Source organism: Microcaecilia unicolor, chromosome 11 (genome assembly GCF_901765095.1).
Source record: "Microcaecilia unicolor chromosome 11, aMicUni1.1, whole genome shotgun sequence".
Taxonomy (NCBI): Eukaryota; Metazoa; Chordata; class Amphibia; order Gymnophiona; family Siphonopidae; genus Microcaecilia; species Microcaecilia unicolor.
The window spans coordinates 32,050,434-32,065,854 of record NC_044041.1 but is presented as its reverse complement, the minus strand read 5'-3'; the positions used below and the strand labels follow the sequence as shown (position 1 = coordinate 32,065,854).

Below are 15,421 nucleotides of genomic sequence, written 5' to 3'. Positions count from 1 at the left end.
CTTCTGTGTACATCCGTATACTGCACAAGCAGGCATGTTTTAAAATATACGTGAGATTAAATAAAAGTGCTACCAACAATAAAGAACGACAACGTGGATGCGGCAAGCTTATAGGTTTGCTTGCTTTGTTTTGAGTGTATGGCGATGACGGCTGCGCGGGGAATGGGAAAATGAGTTACCTAATTGTCTTCAATCTTTTGACGTCACCCCGTTTCCTGTTTTATCAACCCTCCTTAGGACACCCAAATCCCAGGGTATCCCAGCATAAGCAACCTAACAGAGAGCTGCTGTTTGACGTATAGGTTAGCCAATGGCAAATGGGGAGGCCGGACAACGATACTGTGACTGACAGGCGACGCCACCAATGGCAGGGATTGCTCGGTGGCGGCTGCGGCTGTTGCCGGAAGGTGACGGTTGTGCGGGGGTTTAGGTGTTGCCGCGGAGTCGTGCCGGTCAAGCAGAGAGAAGAAAGGAAATCAAGTGGTTGTTGTTCCGTTGTGGGAGCGGTGGAGCTGTTCTTCCGGCTGTTTTCCTGGTGAGCTAGGCCGGTTTTTCTTGGTTTTGTGCGAGTCTGTTTCCTTCTGCTGAGTCGAGTTGCAGAGTTTGCTTTCAGCCGGTTCTCCAGCTCGGGCTCAGAGCTGTAACGCTTCTCTAACTGCTTTCAGGTAGAGAGAAACATATTATGGGACGGTGTAAAAGCCCGCTGTATCCGGTTTTTACACCGTCCCCATATTATGTTGTAGTTTTGCTGTTGTTTTTTAAAGAGGTGATTTTGATGGTGAGAAGGGGATTTTCTTGAACTTGGCCGCCCCCCGCTCCCTTCTTCCGGGGGCTAAATGTTGGGGGGGGGGAGTAAAAGGCCGGGTATCCGCTATGAGAAGAGCAAACAAGACTGGGGGGGCTTTAAACGTTGCAGTTACCCGGGAGCGTATCCCGAGCTTTCGAACAATTATAATTTTACATGTAAAAGTAATCACTTGGGCGATTAAACAAAGTACTGGATAATGTTATTTATTGTTCTGGTTAGCTGGCTGATGAAGTTATTGTAGGTTACTATTTGTAACTATTACAAGTTAATCGTAAATTTGTAATTGTTGTCTTATATCGGTCATGTGATAGTAATCTAATCAACTGGTCACTAAGGGGGCGGCTTAATGAGTTATCTTGTATGTATGTTTTATTTTGTTTGCGATTCTCGCATCGATTATTGCTGGGACTCTTTGTTGTGCGTGTGTGTGTTTTTTTTTTTTGTAATAAAAGAAAGTGAAATTGAAACTTTCCACTTTACAGACGTGCCTAAAGATGGCTACAGCTCCTGAGAAAGAAACACAATTATGTGGAAATTGGTAAGTAGTAAGACTGGCTTATGTGTTTTCTGACACCTCTGCTTTCCTAAACATGATATAATTTTAAATAACACAAGGTAGGGCTTTACTGTAACAGATTGTTAGTAGTAGTATGATTGCCAAACCTTCGTGGACTGAAAATGAAACTGAGTTTATAAATTTGGAGATAAATTTAGGATGAAATGAAACTTTGACACAAGAGAATAGCCATAAAGCTTTTGGAAAGGAAATTTGATATTTACCCAGTTTGCTGGAAAACTTGAAATGTTTCAATTTCTATTAAGAATTGTTTTTAATGGTAGTAAATAGTTTTGTTGCTGCTCCTTTATTTATGGAATTATTTCCATTATGGGACTGTCTAGGTCTGGGTGATTTTCTAAAGTGTTTTAATGCAAAAGATTTATGACACATTGATTGAGTCATAACCCTAAGGGTTTTTCTTATTTTGTTCTTATAATCTTTCATCCAGACAGGACTTTTAATATGCTCTGCATTAATTTTGCCAACATGCAGATTACAGTATATTGTTTACACTGGGACCACATTTCAGGACACATAACGTTCATGATGTGCTAGTATGGGGTGGATAAACACTAGTAGCCCTTTTTTTTTATTTTGTTGGGTGTTCTTATTGAATTTGCTTATCAAGTCAGCTAAGCCTGAAACTTGCTTTTAGGCCATGGCCCAATCAGCTGTAGTAGTGAAAAGAGTAGGAGGCGTACGCCTTGTAGCGCTATAGAAATGCTAAATAGTAGTAGTAGTAGTAGCCTAGACATGCATTTGAGAACTACAGTAATGGTTTTTTTTTCTGCATTTCATTTCTATTTTGGGATCCACCTTGGAGTACTGTGATGTTGGGTATTAAATCTGAGTAATAAAATAAAGGACCTATTTGTTTCTTATGTAGAACAATTATTTTTCCTGAGCTGCTGACATTTTTGTTTGATTTTGATGGTTTTTCTAGCAAAAAGGATATTCCCATGGCTAATTTTACCATTCATGAGATTCACTGTAGAAGAAATATCATGGTGTGCCAGACCTGCATGGAACCAGTCCCTAAATCAGAAATGGATGACCATATTGAATTTGAACATGCTCAAGTAAAGTATCAAACAGATAAGAACTCATATAACATATTTGTACATCCCTGTTTTTTCGTGTGCTTTCGCTTTAATTTTTACATCTGTTTTACTTGTAGATAACTTGCAAATGTGGCATGAAATTGGAAAGAAGTCAGTTAGAAAAACATGAGGTTAGTATTTATAGTGTTTTGCATTCTTATTGTAAGCCACACTGAACCCGCAAAAAGGTGGGAAAATGTGGGATACAAATGCAATAAATAAAAATTATAAATATTATACATTTTCTGCACCTAACATTAGGACATTAGAGTGTATTGTCTTTTCTTTCCTGTCTGCTGGTATCCAAAATATAGTACTCCTTGAGTATGACTAGTGTTTCTGTGTAAGAGAGGATCTTAGCTTTTAATCATATCGCTGACATATTCATTATGCATTGCCTGAAATACTGCTATTTTACCATTTGTCTCTTCCCTACAAGCTCCTCTCCAGAGAATGAATCTGTTTATCTTTAGGCCTTGGTCCCAACTGGCATTGCACTATGCAACTACATAAACAGAGATGTTGGTTAATATTTGTAATCTGAAAAATTTTGTTTTTAATAACTGGTAGTCATTGGGACTTTTGTAGCCACCTGTCATTGGATATCACTGTATTCCTTCATGTTGGTTTTCTGTGTGTCAAACCCACCTGACACTTTTATTAAAATTCACCAAGGAAACAATGCAATCGTCAAAACAGTTCATCTTATGTTTACAGTTCAGACAAACTGACAGTCTTTGCTTCTTAAGAACAGTTAATTGATATCACCAGCTGCCAAATATACATGTTCTGTAGTATCTGAGGCATAAAATATAAACTGATCAGATATGTGATTACATTGTTAGGGATCTGATGAGGGAAGATGTTAATTAAGAGAAAGTGAGGCAAAGAGTTGAATTTAATTTGGGGATTATTATGATGTTTTTATTTCCCCTCCCCTTTCCCCAGTACTATCTTCTTATATCTCAATAACCCATCATTATTCTTCCTCCTCCTCTATTCTGAGGCAGATGTTAGTAGTAAAATCAGCTGCCAGAAGGCCTTGACTCTTGGCACCTGAGCCGGTTCTGAAAGAAAACCCAATTCTTCTGTTCCTCTTCATCTACTTAAGCATCCTCTGGTGCGTCCACACTAAATACTTGAGTATTGTTATGTAACATCATATATTAATAGGCTGCGTCCTCTTGGGTGTGAAGAGTTTGTATGTGGAGTTACACACCATCATGAAATGTTTTTTTTTTTTTCTGCTTAGGTGAGCCTCTAGCATCTCTCGTCTCCTAGGTAACTAATAAGGGTAACTGATTCCTCCAATGCCTATAAGCTGGAGTGCAGAGGACGTCGAATTCTGCAATATACATTTCCATGCCTTCCATGCTACAAGGCACACTTTATGGAATAAAAGCGTTCTTTCTTTTTTACCCCAAAAGGCACCCAGTTTGTCCAGCAGCAATTGTTCAATCGATCCTATTAGTCTACATCCTAAAATGGTGGCCATATAGTCTACTAGCCCTGTCCAAAATTGTTGTATCACTGGACAGCTCCAGAAGGAATGGTATAATGTATTTTTCTCCCTTTTTACATTTAAGGCAAATAGGGAATTGTATACCCCTCCCCCTCCATATAGCTGTCTTTGGGTAAAGTATGGTCGGTAATAACACTTCCTTAGCCTTCCCTAGTTGTATGTGTAGGCATATTCTTGATATTAGCTAGCAGGTCCCAATCTGCTAACTCAAGGCCTAGGTTCCCTGACCATGTTTGTCGTATCTCACTAGCTCTAATTTATTTAGGGCCTTATGTAATATGGATATGGTAAACTCCTGTTTGGGAATGCCATTAAAGAATTCTCTGATCCATGACTAAAGGATTCTCTCCCATTCTTTATTATTATTATTAGCATTTGTATAGCGCTACCAGACGCACGCAGTGCTGAACATCTGACACAGAGAGACAGTCCCTGCTCAATAGAGCTTACAATCTAAAATAATACAGACAAGACAAGGGCGAGGGAAGTACTGGATGAGAAGGAACAAGGGGGGAGGCAAATGAGTAGTGACTAGGAGCCAAAAGCAGCAGTGAAAAGGTGGGTTTTCAGCATAGATTTGAAAACAGGTAGAGATGGAGCTAGACGTACAGGCTCAGGAAGTTTATTCCAGGCGTAAGGTGCCACGAGAGAAAAGGAACAAAGCCTGGAGTTAGCAGTGGTGGAGAAGGGGGACGACGAGAGATTTGTCCAGTGAGTGGAGGTCACGGGGGGGGGGGGGGGGGGGGGGGTGGAATGTAGGGAGAGATGAGAGTGGAGAGGTAATGGGGGGGCTGCAGAATGGATGCATTTAAAGGTCAGTAAGAGAGGTTTGAACTGTATACGGAAGTGGACAGGGAGCCAGTGATGTGACTTGAGGAATGGGCTAGTGTGGGTATAACGATTTTGGCGGAAAATAAGCCGTGCTGCAGAATTTTGGACAGACTGGAGAGGAGAGAGATGACTGAGCGGAAGACCAGTGAGAAGTAAATTGCAATAATCCAAGCGAGAGGTGACAAGGGTGTGGATAAGGGTTTTGGCAGCGTATTCAGAAAGGAAGGGGCAAATTTTGCTAATGTTGTAGATAAAGAAGTCAATAGGCAGGCAGCTTGCAGGGGAGTAATCCAGGTACAGGCAAAGTCAATAGGCAGGCAGTAGGCAGGGGAGTAATCCAGGTACAGGCAAAGTCAATAGGCAGGCAGCAGGCAAGAGAGTAATCCAGGTACAGACAAAGTCAGCAACGAGTGGCAAGTAGATAAGAAGCAAACTACAGAGCAAGTAACACCAAAGTAGAAGCCGAAGCATGGAGTCCAGGAAGAGCTTAGCTAATCAAGTGCTGGCGTCTGACATCAGCAGGAACCGGCAGGGAGAGAGAGCACCAGTGGCATACCAAGGGCGGGGCGGTCCGCCCCGGGTGTCAGTGGGTGGGGGGGTGCTCCGCTGACGCTGCAGTCAGCCCTCATCTCCTGCCACCTGCCTTTTAAAGAAAAAGCTGTGAAGCGGCGTGGCAGGCAGCACCTCGCGTCTGCCCTGCTTGTAAACTAAGTAAATCCACTCGTCGTCGTCGGGCCTTCACTCACTGGGTCTCGCCCTCGTGGAAATAGGAAGTTACCTCAGAGGAGGGCGGGACCCAGTGAATGAAGGCCTGATGACGACGAGGAGAATGGAGATTTACTTTGTTTACAAGCAGGGCAGACGCAAGGTGCTGCCTGCCACGCCGCTTCACAGCTTTTTCTTTAAAGGCAGGTGGCAGGAGACGAGGGCTGACCTCTCTGGACGAAGCTGGTGGTTGGGTCGGGGGCTCAGATGGGAGAAGGGGGGTGGAGAGGGGGGTTTCAGATGGGAGAAGGGGGGTGAGGAGGGGTCTTCTCAGATGGGAGTGGAGCTGAAACTGGGGGCTGAAAAGGGGGGGCAGGTGGGAGATGTGGGCTGGGGCTAGAACTAGGGACAAATGGGATAAGGGGGCTGGAACTGGGGGCTGAAAAAAAGGGGAGAGAGAGGGGACAGATCTTGGATGGATGGGGGTGAGAGGGATGGCAAATGGTGGATTGAAGGGGCAGAGAGAAAGGGCAGACAGTGAATGGAAGGGGGGGAGAGAGAGAGGACAGACGGGCAGATGGTGGATGGAAGGGGCAGAGATAGAGGGCAGATGTGCATGGAAGGGGCAGGCAGAGAGGGCAGACATTGGATGGAGGGGACAGCAGAGAGGGCAGACACTGGATGGCAGAGAAAGAATGAAGACAGATGCTGGATGGAAGGAAGACAGTGAAAAGAAGATGAGGAAAGCAGAAGCCAGAGACAACAAACTAAATAAAATATATATTTTTATTTTTTTGCTTTAGGATAAAGTAGTATTGTAGTTGTGTTAATAAATGTTTATAATAGAACATATGTAAATAAGGTAATCTTTTTATTGGACTAATTTTAATACATTTTGGATAGCTTTCGGAGAGCAAAACCCCCTTCCTCAGGTCAGTATAGGATACTGTAGCAACACTATACTGTATTGACCTGAGGAAGAAGGTTTTGGCCTCTGAAAGCTAAATGTATTAGTCCAATAAAATGGTATTATTTTCTATATTTGTTTTAGTTCTATTTCTTAATAAAGTGGTGATTGGTATTTGTTAGTTTTTTTTTTTCAAATTTACATCTGCTGTCTTTATATTTTGCACAGTACTAGGGGACATTTTCTGTTTCTGTGGTGTTGCATTGTATGCAGAGTCTGGCATTGGGGGTTCAGTTTAATTTTTGTCTAAATAGAAAGTTTGATTACTTATTCTATAGTGGATTAGGGTGTATCTGTGTTTGTGAAAAAGACATGGCTTTCATTTGGCATTGACCGTGCAGGATTGACGATCTGTACTATTCTGTCTGGTTTCGTTTTACAATAGGTGAATTGATGTTCTAGGGCTCACTGTAGTGTTGTAAGATGCTTTCCTTTTCCTTGTGTGACTCGTAGAAATGACTGCTTATGGTATGGTACAATTGCTCTATATATCCTGAGTGTTTTATATTCTCGGTATGCCTAGTACTGGATTTTGGAGGGGAGTGTTAAAAAATGACCGGCCCCGGGTGTCAACTACCCTAGGTACACCACTGAGGAGCACAGCCATAGGATAAGAGCAGGAGGAGGAGGAAACCGGGAAACCAATAAGAGAGAAACAAGGGAAGAGAAAGAATGTTCCTACCAGAGCTTAGCACACATAGCTGATAGGGAAAGGGAAGCCAGGCAGAGAGAGAGCAGACACAGGTGCACGGAAGCAAAGCAGTCAAGGAGCCTGCAACCAGCACGCACAGCTGATAGGGAAAGGGAAGCCAAGCAGAGAGAGAGAGAGCAGACACAGGTGCACGGAAGCAAAGCAATCAAGGAGCTTGCAACCACCATCTCTTTGAACCAACCCAGAGAAAAACTACACACACATAGCTCAGGGCTGTGCCAGTCAAGTGTGTGTGTCAATGGGACCCTGCACAGCCCGAGGACGCCGCTTGCGTTGAGGTAGAGGACATGACAGGTAGAGACCAACCAGGACTCCAGGAACTCTCTAAGCTCTGATTCAGCAATTGTTTCTGGTAGGCTCACCAATCATACATTTCACCTTGTAGATCGATTTTCAGTGTCATCCTTTTTTTCTTCCAGCACTCGGAGTTTGATTTGAAGGTCCTCATTTGAGGTTGAAAGTTGTTGCATGTGGTCTTCAAGGTTGGACACGCACTGGCACTGTGCAGAAAATTCTCCCCTTAGGGATTCCAGCCTCCCGTCAATGATGTCTAGTTTATCTGTTATATGTTGCAAGCGCTTACCCAGCGAAGCATCTATGGCCTGTTTTATCTGCATCATGATCTCAGTAACCCATGCGGAACTTATTGTGGTCGGCCCAGCTTCACCTCCATCCGCCATCTTGAGATCACTGATGCGATTTCTCTTTTTCTTATTGCAGCGCTTTTGCAGCCATCAGCCCAAACAAACTGATCCGAGCTCGTGGTTAGCATAGAAAGATATGGTGTTGCAGTTTTGAACTATATATTCCAGAAATATACCCGCGAATGATTAGGAGGTTGGGGCCCAGGAGCTCATCTCGCCAGCGCCCGCTTGCTAGCACAGCATCACGTGACATATATATATATATATACACACACACACACACACATTTTTAAAGGCAAGGGCCAACAAGAAATTTGTTGTTGCCTTTATATCAGAGCAGCCCTCGTTTCATGATTTCAAGAAATATGACCAGTCTTATAATCACCACTGTAAAATTAAGACCTATGGGTAAAGCTATTTTATTGGACTGATCACCTATGTAAAATTAAGACCTGTGGGTAAGAATGTTCATGGCTATTTTATTGGACTGATCATCTACATAAAAAAATGTTCAAAAGCAAGTGATACCATCTGAAAGTTAAAAATATTTAACATTACATAGAGATGTGTTTTCGAAGCACTTAGACTCACAAAAGTCCACAGGTTACTATGGAACTTTGTAAGTCTGAGTGCTTTGAAAATGAACCCCATAACCTCCCATAAGTCATACTGAAATAATATATTTAATACAACAGACAATTGACACTATGTAAAATGAGGTTAAGGTAACTCCCCCCCCAACCCCCCCCCCCTCAAACCTGTTCTTGCCACAGTCGTCAAATAAATTAACATTCTGCCCTATAAATTCATGCCACTCATTTTCCAGGTCAAGACGTATTTACAAATTCATGTTGAATTGTGGTCTTTGTTTATTCATTCTGTAAATATAAACCTTTACTTACTGACCAACCAATTTTTTTTTTTAATTTTCCCTTTAGACTCTGGAGTGCTGTTTACGCCTTGTAAACTGTCAGTACTGTGAACTTGAGCTTGTCTTTAACAAAGTTGAGGAGCATGAGGATTACTGTGGTGCACGAACTGAAGTGTGTAATGGGTGTGGTCGCAATGTGATGGTAAAAGACTCAAAGGCACATCCTGAGATATGTGGGAAAGATGAAGACAAAAAGAATAACAGATACAGGCCACAGCCACCAAATAACTATGTCACTGTGAATGATGATGGAGCCTGGTTTGAATCCCAAGCGCTGCAAAATTTTCCATCTAGGGAACATTATGGACAACATCTGCCAAGGATACCTGGACAACTAGCGAGTTGGTTCTACACTAGTTTTGGTTTAGATGAAACACTTGAGAGAGCGAACAGAAGGTCACAGATCATGCATGTTGATCAAAAGCAAGGTAAAATGTTGATAGATTATGGGTAATTAAAGGCAGCTCATTGTAGATTGGTTTTCTAAGTACTATTAGAACACCGTCTTTTGGTTACCTCAGCATGATTTGGTTGCAGTGTGAGAGACTATACTTTTGTTTATTAGGGCTGCACATTTAATGCGTTAAGTTATACGTTAAAAGTCTTAACATAATAATCTGATTTATATGCCGCTATCACCTCGCAGTTCTAAGCGGCTTACGTAGTAAAAGAAACCAGATAACAGATGTCTGGGAAAATATCCAGACAATTAAATATTCTTAAAATAAACTTCCAAAATGAGTTTTGATTCTCTTTTGAAAAACAAGATGTGAATTAGAAGATAAAAGAATTGTGACAAATTCTTTTGGGAACTTAGCAGTTTGAAAGGCCAGAGTTAATTCCAGCATTGTTAATCTTTTCTTTCCTCTTGGGAGAAAAAGGAAAATGGATGAGCAGAAATGGATCTAGTTCTAGACAGATTAATAAACTTAAATTGTGAATAATGATAAGGAGCTGATCAATGCAAAATCTTAAACAGGAAAACTTAAAGAAAATCCTTGCTTCCATGGGCAGCCAATGAAGGTTGGCATAGGGTAAGGAAATACAACATAATTCAAATATTAAATGAACAGCTGTATTTTGAACTGATTATAATAATTTCAGTTGACCTTTAGTACATCCTAGGTAAACTAAATTATAGTAATCTAGTTGGCAAAGTAATAATGCCTGAACTAGGAGTCTGACTAGATTTAGATCAAAGTAGCTGCACACAACATAACTGTCTCATTAAAAGTACTTTTTTTTTTCCAGTGCTACCATTTGTGTTTGCATAGTTAACGCACTATCACAATAACACCTAAAATCTTTATCAATATAAACAATGTATAGTCTGTTTGATTAATACAGATGGTATTAGGTATAAAATCTGGTTTGCCAATTTTAGTTTATGATGAAACGTTCACTTTTCTAACAAATTCATGTAGTATTGGACTTTGAAAAGATTGATTTCAGAAATTGAATTAAGACCGAGATGTCATCTTTATAAATGTAGGACTGAAAGCCTTGTTTCTCCAGCATAAAACCTGAAGACCGCAAAAGATGTTAAACAATATGTGAGAAAGTGAAGAACCCTCTGCACTCCACAGCGGTTAGACCATGCTGCAGAGAGATGATTTTGTAGCCTTACCCTATAAGACCTGCTAGTCGGAAATCCATTTCAACACATTACCTACAATACCTATATCCTCCATAATCTGCTTTTGCTTGCTGCTGCGGACATCCATGGTGAAGGCAAAAGCAGCAGACTAGCGCAGGAGCTTCAGAGCACCTTGATTGAGTGAGCCATTGAGAGTGGGGGAGGACAGGGAGACAAGATGGGGCAATGTAGAATATGGTGGAGGTGGGGAGAGGAAAAGATTGGGTAATGCAGGATATGGGGAGTGGAAAAGATGAGGCAATGGAGGGTGCGGAGAGATGGAGCAGTGTAGTCCATGAGGGGAAAGAGATGGAGCAGTGTAGACCATGGGGGGAGGGGGGTGAGAAGGGGCAAAGGAGGATATAGGGGAAGACAAAGCAATATTATATGGGTGGGGGAGAGGTGGGGTGTGAGGGATGATATTTTGGTGGTAGTGGGGGTGGGGAGAGGAGAGACAGTGATGCTAGATGGTTGGGTGCAATATGGAGAGATGGGACAATGCTGGGTGGTGATGGTGTATGAGAGGGAAGAGAGAGGTGATACTGGACGGTGAAGGGAGAGACAGAGGTGATGCTGGATAGTAAGGGGCAAAAGAGAGAGATCAATGATGGATGATGAGAGAGGAGCAATGCTGGATAGTTGGGGAAGAGAGAAAGTGGTAATGCTGGATGGCAGGGGAAGAGAGGGACAGATGTTGGAAATGGGGGATGGAAGAAAAAAGAAAGAAGGGAGATGGTGGACGTGAGCAAGAGGGTAGGAGGAGGGAAGAGGGGAAATACACATAGATGTCAGGGAATGGAAGAGAAGGGAGGAGATGTTGTTTATGGATGGAGAGAAAGGGAAGAGCTTCAAACTAGATAGATTTGAGAAGGAGGCAGAAACATGGAAGATAATTGGACATGAAAGATAGATATAGGGCAGGGAGAGAAAAGAAATAGTAAATGGATAGGAGGCCCTGGAAACTCAAGTTCAGAGCATGAGGGAAGCAGAACCAGAGAAAGGGGGAACAAGATTAGAAAAATAAAATCACCAAACAACAAAGGTAAGAAAATTATTTTATTTTCAGCTTAGTAAGTGAAACATGTCAGTTTGGAGAATTTACTTCTGTCTATATTTTGCAGTGTACAGGAGTTTTATGTGATCGTTCTATTAAAATTTTTAAGCGGTGTGCAGCCCTACTTTTTATGTATGATTAATTTTGTTGTTCCTTAGTGTCCTTACCAGACCAATCCAGAACTTGTGCCAGTCAACCAGCAGATGTGTAGAGACAGATTCTAGAATTCTGGGCACTACCCTATTAGGGCGCCATTTAGCTTGAGGTTTTCAGTATTCTCTGTCTCCAGCAGATGGTGACTGGAAGACTGTGCAATTTCTGTGCAACTTCTGGACTATCTGAGAGAATCTCCTAGTCCAGTTGGAGAACCACCAGTTGAGGGGAAGGGGTGCTCCTTTCTGTCCCTCTTTTCTTAAGAGAAGTTGAAAGTGTGTTGCTGGTGCCAGGGGACATCTTGGAGGGGTCTGATAGTTCCACCCCCCCCCCCCCCCTCACCTAGCTTTTCTTTCTTGTATGGAAACAGCAAAGAGTAGAGCAAAGTACTTTCTTTGTATTTAAAGAACCTTTTACGCTACAAGGATTTGTTAGTGCTGAGGGGTGTTTTCTAGAGGTAGGGAGGAGTTTTTCTCTACTTAATCTTTGCAGAGCTGCTGGGAGAGGGGATTTCTCCTGATGAGAGGGATGATCCTTCTCTGGTTAAATTAGTTCTAAAGAGATGAATAATTCAGCAGTAATTTCAGACCCTAACACCTTTAAATATCTCTGAAAACCCCTCACAGAAAACTGCTCTTATCTTTGGTGGGTACTTGAAAGTGTTCTAAATCTGATCCTATGTATTAGACTATTCAGCTGAGTTGGACTCTCCAGAGTCTGGATTGAAGGGAGGTAGGGCTATGGCTAAGTTTATCCCTTACTACCTGATGAGAGAGAACCTTAATCAGCAGTTAACAAGACCACTATTCCTGTAAGAGAGTGGCTCAGCCTTAAAATGTGTGCAAGATCACATATTAAAGACTTAGCTTATGTAAGCTTTTGCTGTCTCAGCTCGAAACCTTGAGGTCATCTTTGACTCTTCTCTCTCCTTCTCTGCTCATATCCAGCAGATCGCCAAGACCTGTTGTTTCTTTCTTTACAACATCCGTAAAATCCGCCCCTTTCTTTCCGAGCATTCTACCAAAACCCTCATCCACACCCTTGTCACCTCTCGTTTAGACTACTGCAATCTGCTTCTTGCTGGCCTCCCACTTAGTCACCTCTCCCCTCTCCAATCGGTTCAAAATTCTGCTGCCTGTCTCGTCTTCCACCAGGGTCGCTTTACTCATACTACCCCTCTCCTCAAGTCGCTTCACTGGCTCCTTATCCGTTTTCACATCTTGTTCAAACTTCTTCTACTAACCTATAAATGTACTCACTCTGCTGCTCTCCAGTATCTCTCCACACTCGTCTTTGCCTACACCCCTTCCCGTGCACTCCACTCCATGGATGAATCCTTCTTATCTGTTCCCTTCTCCACTACTGCCAACTCCAGACTTCGCGCCTTCTGTCTCGCTGCACCCTACGCCTGGAATAAACTTCCTGAGCCCCTACGTCTTGCCCCATCCTTGGCCACCTTTAAATCTAGACTGAAAGCCTACCTCTTTAACATTGCTTTTGACTCGTAAACACTTGTAACCACTCACTTCCACCTACCCTCCTCTCCTCCTTCCTGTACAAATTAATTGATTTGATTTGCTTACTTTATTTTTGTCTATTAGATTGTAAGCTCTTTGAGCAGGGACTGTCTTTATTCTATGTTTGTGCAGCGCTGCGTACGCCTTGTAGCGCTATAAAAATGCTAAATAGTAGTTGTAGTAGTAGTAGTAGTCTCCAAGTGACTGGCTGTGATGTTTGTCTCATAAGAATAGCCATACTGGGTCAGACCAGTGATCCATCTGTTCTATTCCCTTCTTTTATAGCCCACTAATATCCTTTTGGAATCTAAGCGGCTTACAGAATTGTCATATATAAAATTCAGATTCAAACTTGAATGATTGCTCAAATAGTTCTGTTTTCAAAACCTTCCTAAATAATGTGTAATCCATTATTGCACAATGTTGTAAGGAAAGTGAATTCTACAATTTAGTTGACAAATAACCAAATGTAAAATCAAAATAGCGTTTAAATCAAATCCTATTAACTACCAGAAATGCTAAATCTAGTCCATAATATTTATGTTTGTGATAAATTTGGATAAGAAATCAAGGAAATATGATCTAAGGGACATGTGCCATAGAAAATTTTGTGAACCAGACAGATCAGCTTAAAATCTATTGTGGTAATCGCCGGCAACCAATGCAACTCCCTAAATAATGGTGTCACATGATCTTAATTTTTAGTTAAAAAAAAAATTGCACAGCACAGTTTTGCAACATGGGGAGTCTCGTCAGATAAATCTGATTCATCCCTTCATACAGGAAATTGCAATAATCCAACTGCGGCAGAATTGCTGCCTGCACCGGCATTCTGTATTGAGTTGGGGAAAAATGAAGTGCATATTGCTCTTGTCTGAATTTAAAAAATATTCTTTTACTTAAAGTATTTACTTTTTTTTTGTTAATGTTAATTTTGTATCGAAGAAAATCCCAACATTCTAGATGATTTCTCAAAGGCCAAGTTCTCCCCCGTACTAGGAAACAAATTTTGTGGAATTTTAGCCAAAGAGTATCAAAACATAGTAATTTAGTTTTAGATGTGTTTAACTTCAATATGTTGTCCATTTCTCTGTCCTAAAAATACAATCGGAGATAAGTCTCTATGTTCAAAATTTCGCTAGATGTATTAATATAAAAATATCATCTGTATATGAGACTAATGCTTTGGTTTACTAAGCAGCGCTAGTGACTGTCCATGCGCTAGTGCCGACACAGCCCATTCACTCATTCACTTTGAATGGGCTGTGTTAGCACTAGTGCATGGACGGCCGCTAGCGCTGTTTCGTAAACAGACCCTTAAGTGCAACAATGTAGAACTTTAAAATGATTACCCAAAGAACTCATAAAAATATTGAACAATAGGATAGAAATGGGAGAACCCTGAGGCACTCCAAACTCTGTACTCAAAGAACTTGACAACATCCCACTTTTTTCCAACTCTATTGTCTGTTTCCAAGGAAGTTCTCAAGCCAGTTTTGCTGGACTTTATTCCTATTGTTATATGAAATTTGAGAACACTAGCAAATGCATATTGAGAGCACGCATATAGAAGGAACGTTTTTTGGAGCTGGTGATGAAGAGAGGATCTTTGATCAGTTTGTAGCTCTTTGAAATCGTTTTTGATTCCTGAGCTCTTTGAGACTTTTTCCTTCTTTTATTCATATAATTTTGAAGATGCCCTTTAGTCATGACCATTCTGTGTTCTTCTTTGTGTGTTCCCTCCGTGACCCATATTTGCAAGGGATTGCTTACAATCCAGGCCAGGTAATATCTGGTGTGTCTGGACGGGCTTAGAAGGCCTTAGTCCACGAGATTTTGATTTATCTCGTGGTAGATCGTTTGTTGAGGCTCCTGGGTTGCAGGGGCCTCCTTTTCCAAGGATCAGTTCTCGTGGAAGATCCTCTGTCCTTTAGGTCAAAACTAAGAAGGTTATGCTGGAGATGTCATTACTATTACTTCAAGCTAGGAAATGTTTCACGTCAGTGACCTATGTGAGAGTCTGGAGAGTTTTTGAAGCCTGCTGTTCCAAAACAGAGCCTGTCAGATTTATGAGAATCATTAGTTACCTCTAAATTTCTCATGATGGCTTACCATACATCAGACATTTGAAGGTCCTAAAATCACCCCCACCATTGTCTTGCTAGAAGAAGAGTCAAGATCTGGTTTAAATGAAACGGACAACCTTTGGGAAAAAGGATGGAACAGTACAAATAGATCTCGCACCTCTGTGAAACAAAAGAAGGGGATCCCTGATTGACAAG

At 41.6% G+C, this 15,421-nt stretch overlaps 1 protein-coding gene across 3 annotated transcripts in view; it reads left to right on the top strand.

The window, feature by feature from the left end:
* The first annotated feature begins 452 nt into the window (after positions 1-452).
* Positions 453-15,421, top strand: part of TRAFD1 (TRAF-type zinc finger domain containing 1) — a 56,970-nt gene continuing 42,001 nt past the window's right edge. For 2 of the 3 annotated variants that reach the window (XM_030217712.1, XM_030217709.1), the window contains exons 1-5: positions 453-535; positions 1,291-1,346; positions 2,311-2,446; positions 2,545-2,598; positions 8,787-9,207. In XM_030217712.1, the coding sequence (XP_030073572.1) occupies positions 1,303-1,346; positions 2,311-2,446; positions 2,545-2,598; positions 8,787-9,207 (655 nt within the window). In that variant the 5' untranslated portion in view covers positions 453-535; positions 1,291-1,302. The other variant, XM_030217711.1, reaches the window with a different exon arrangement.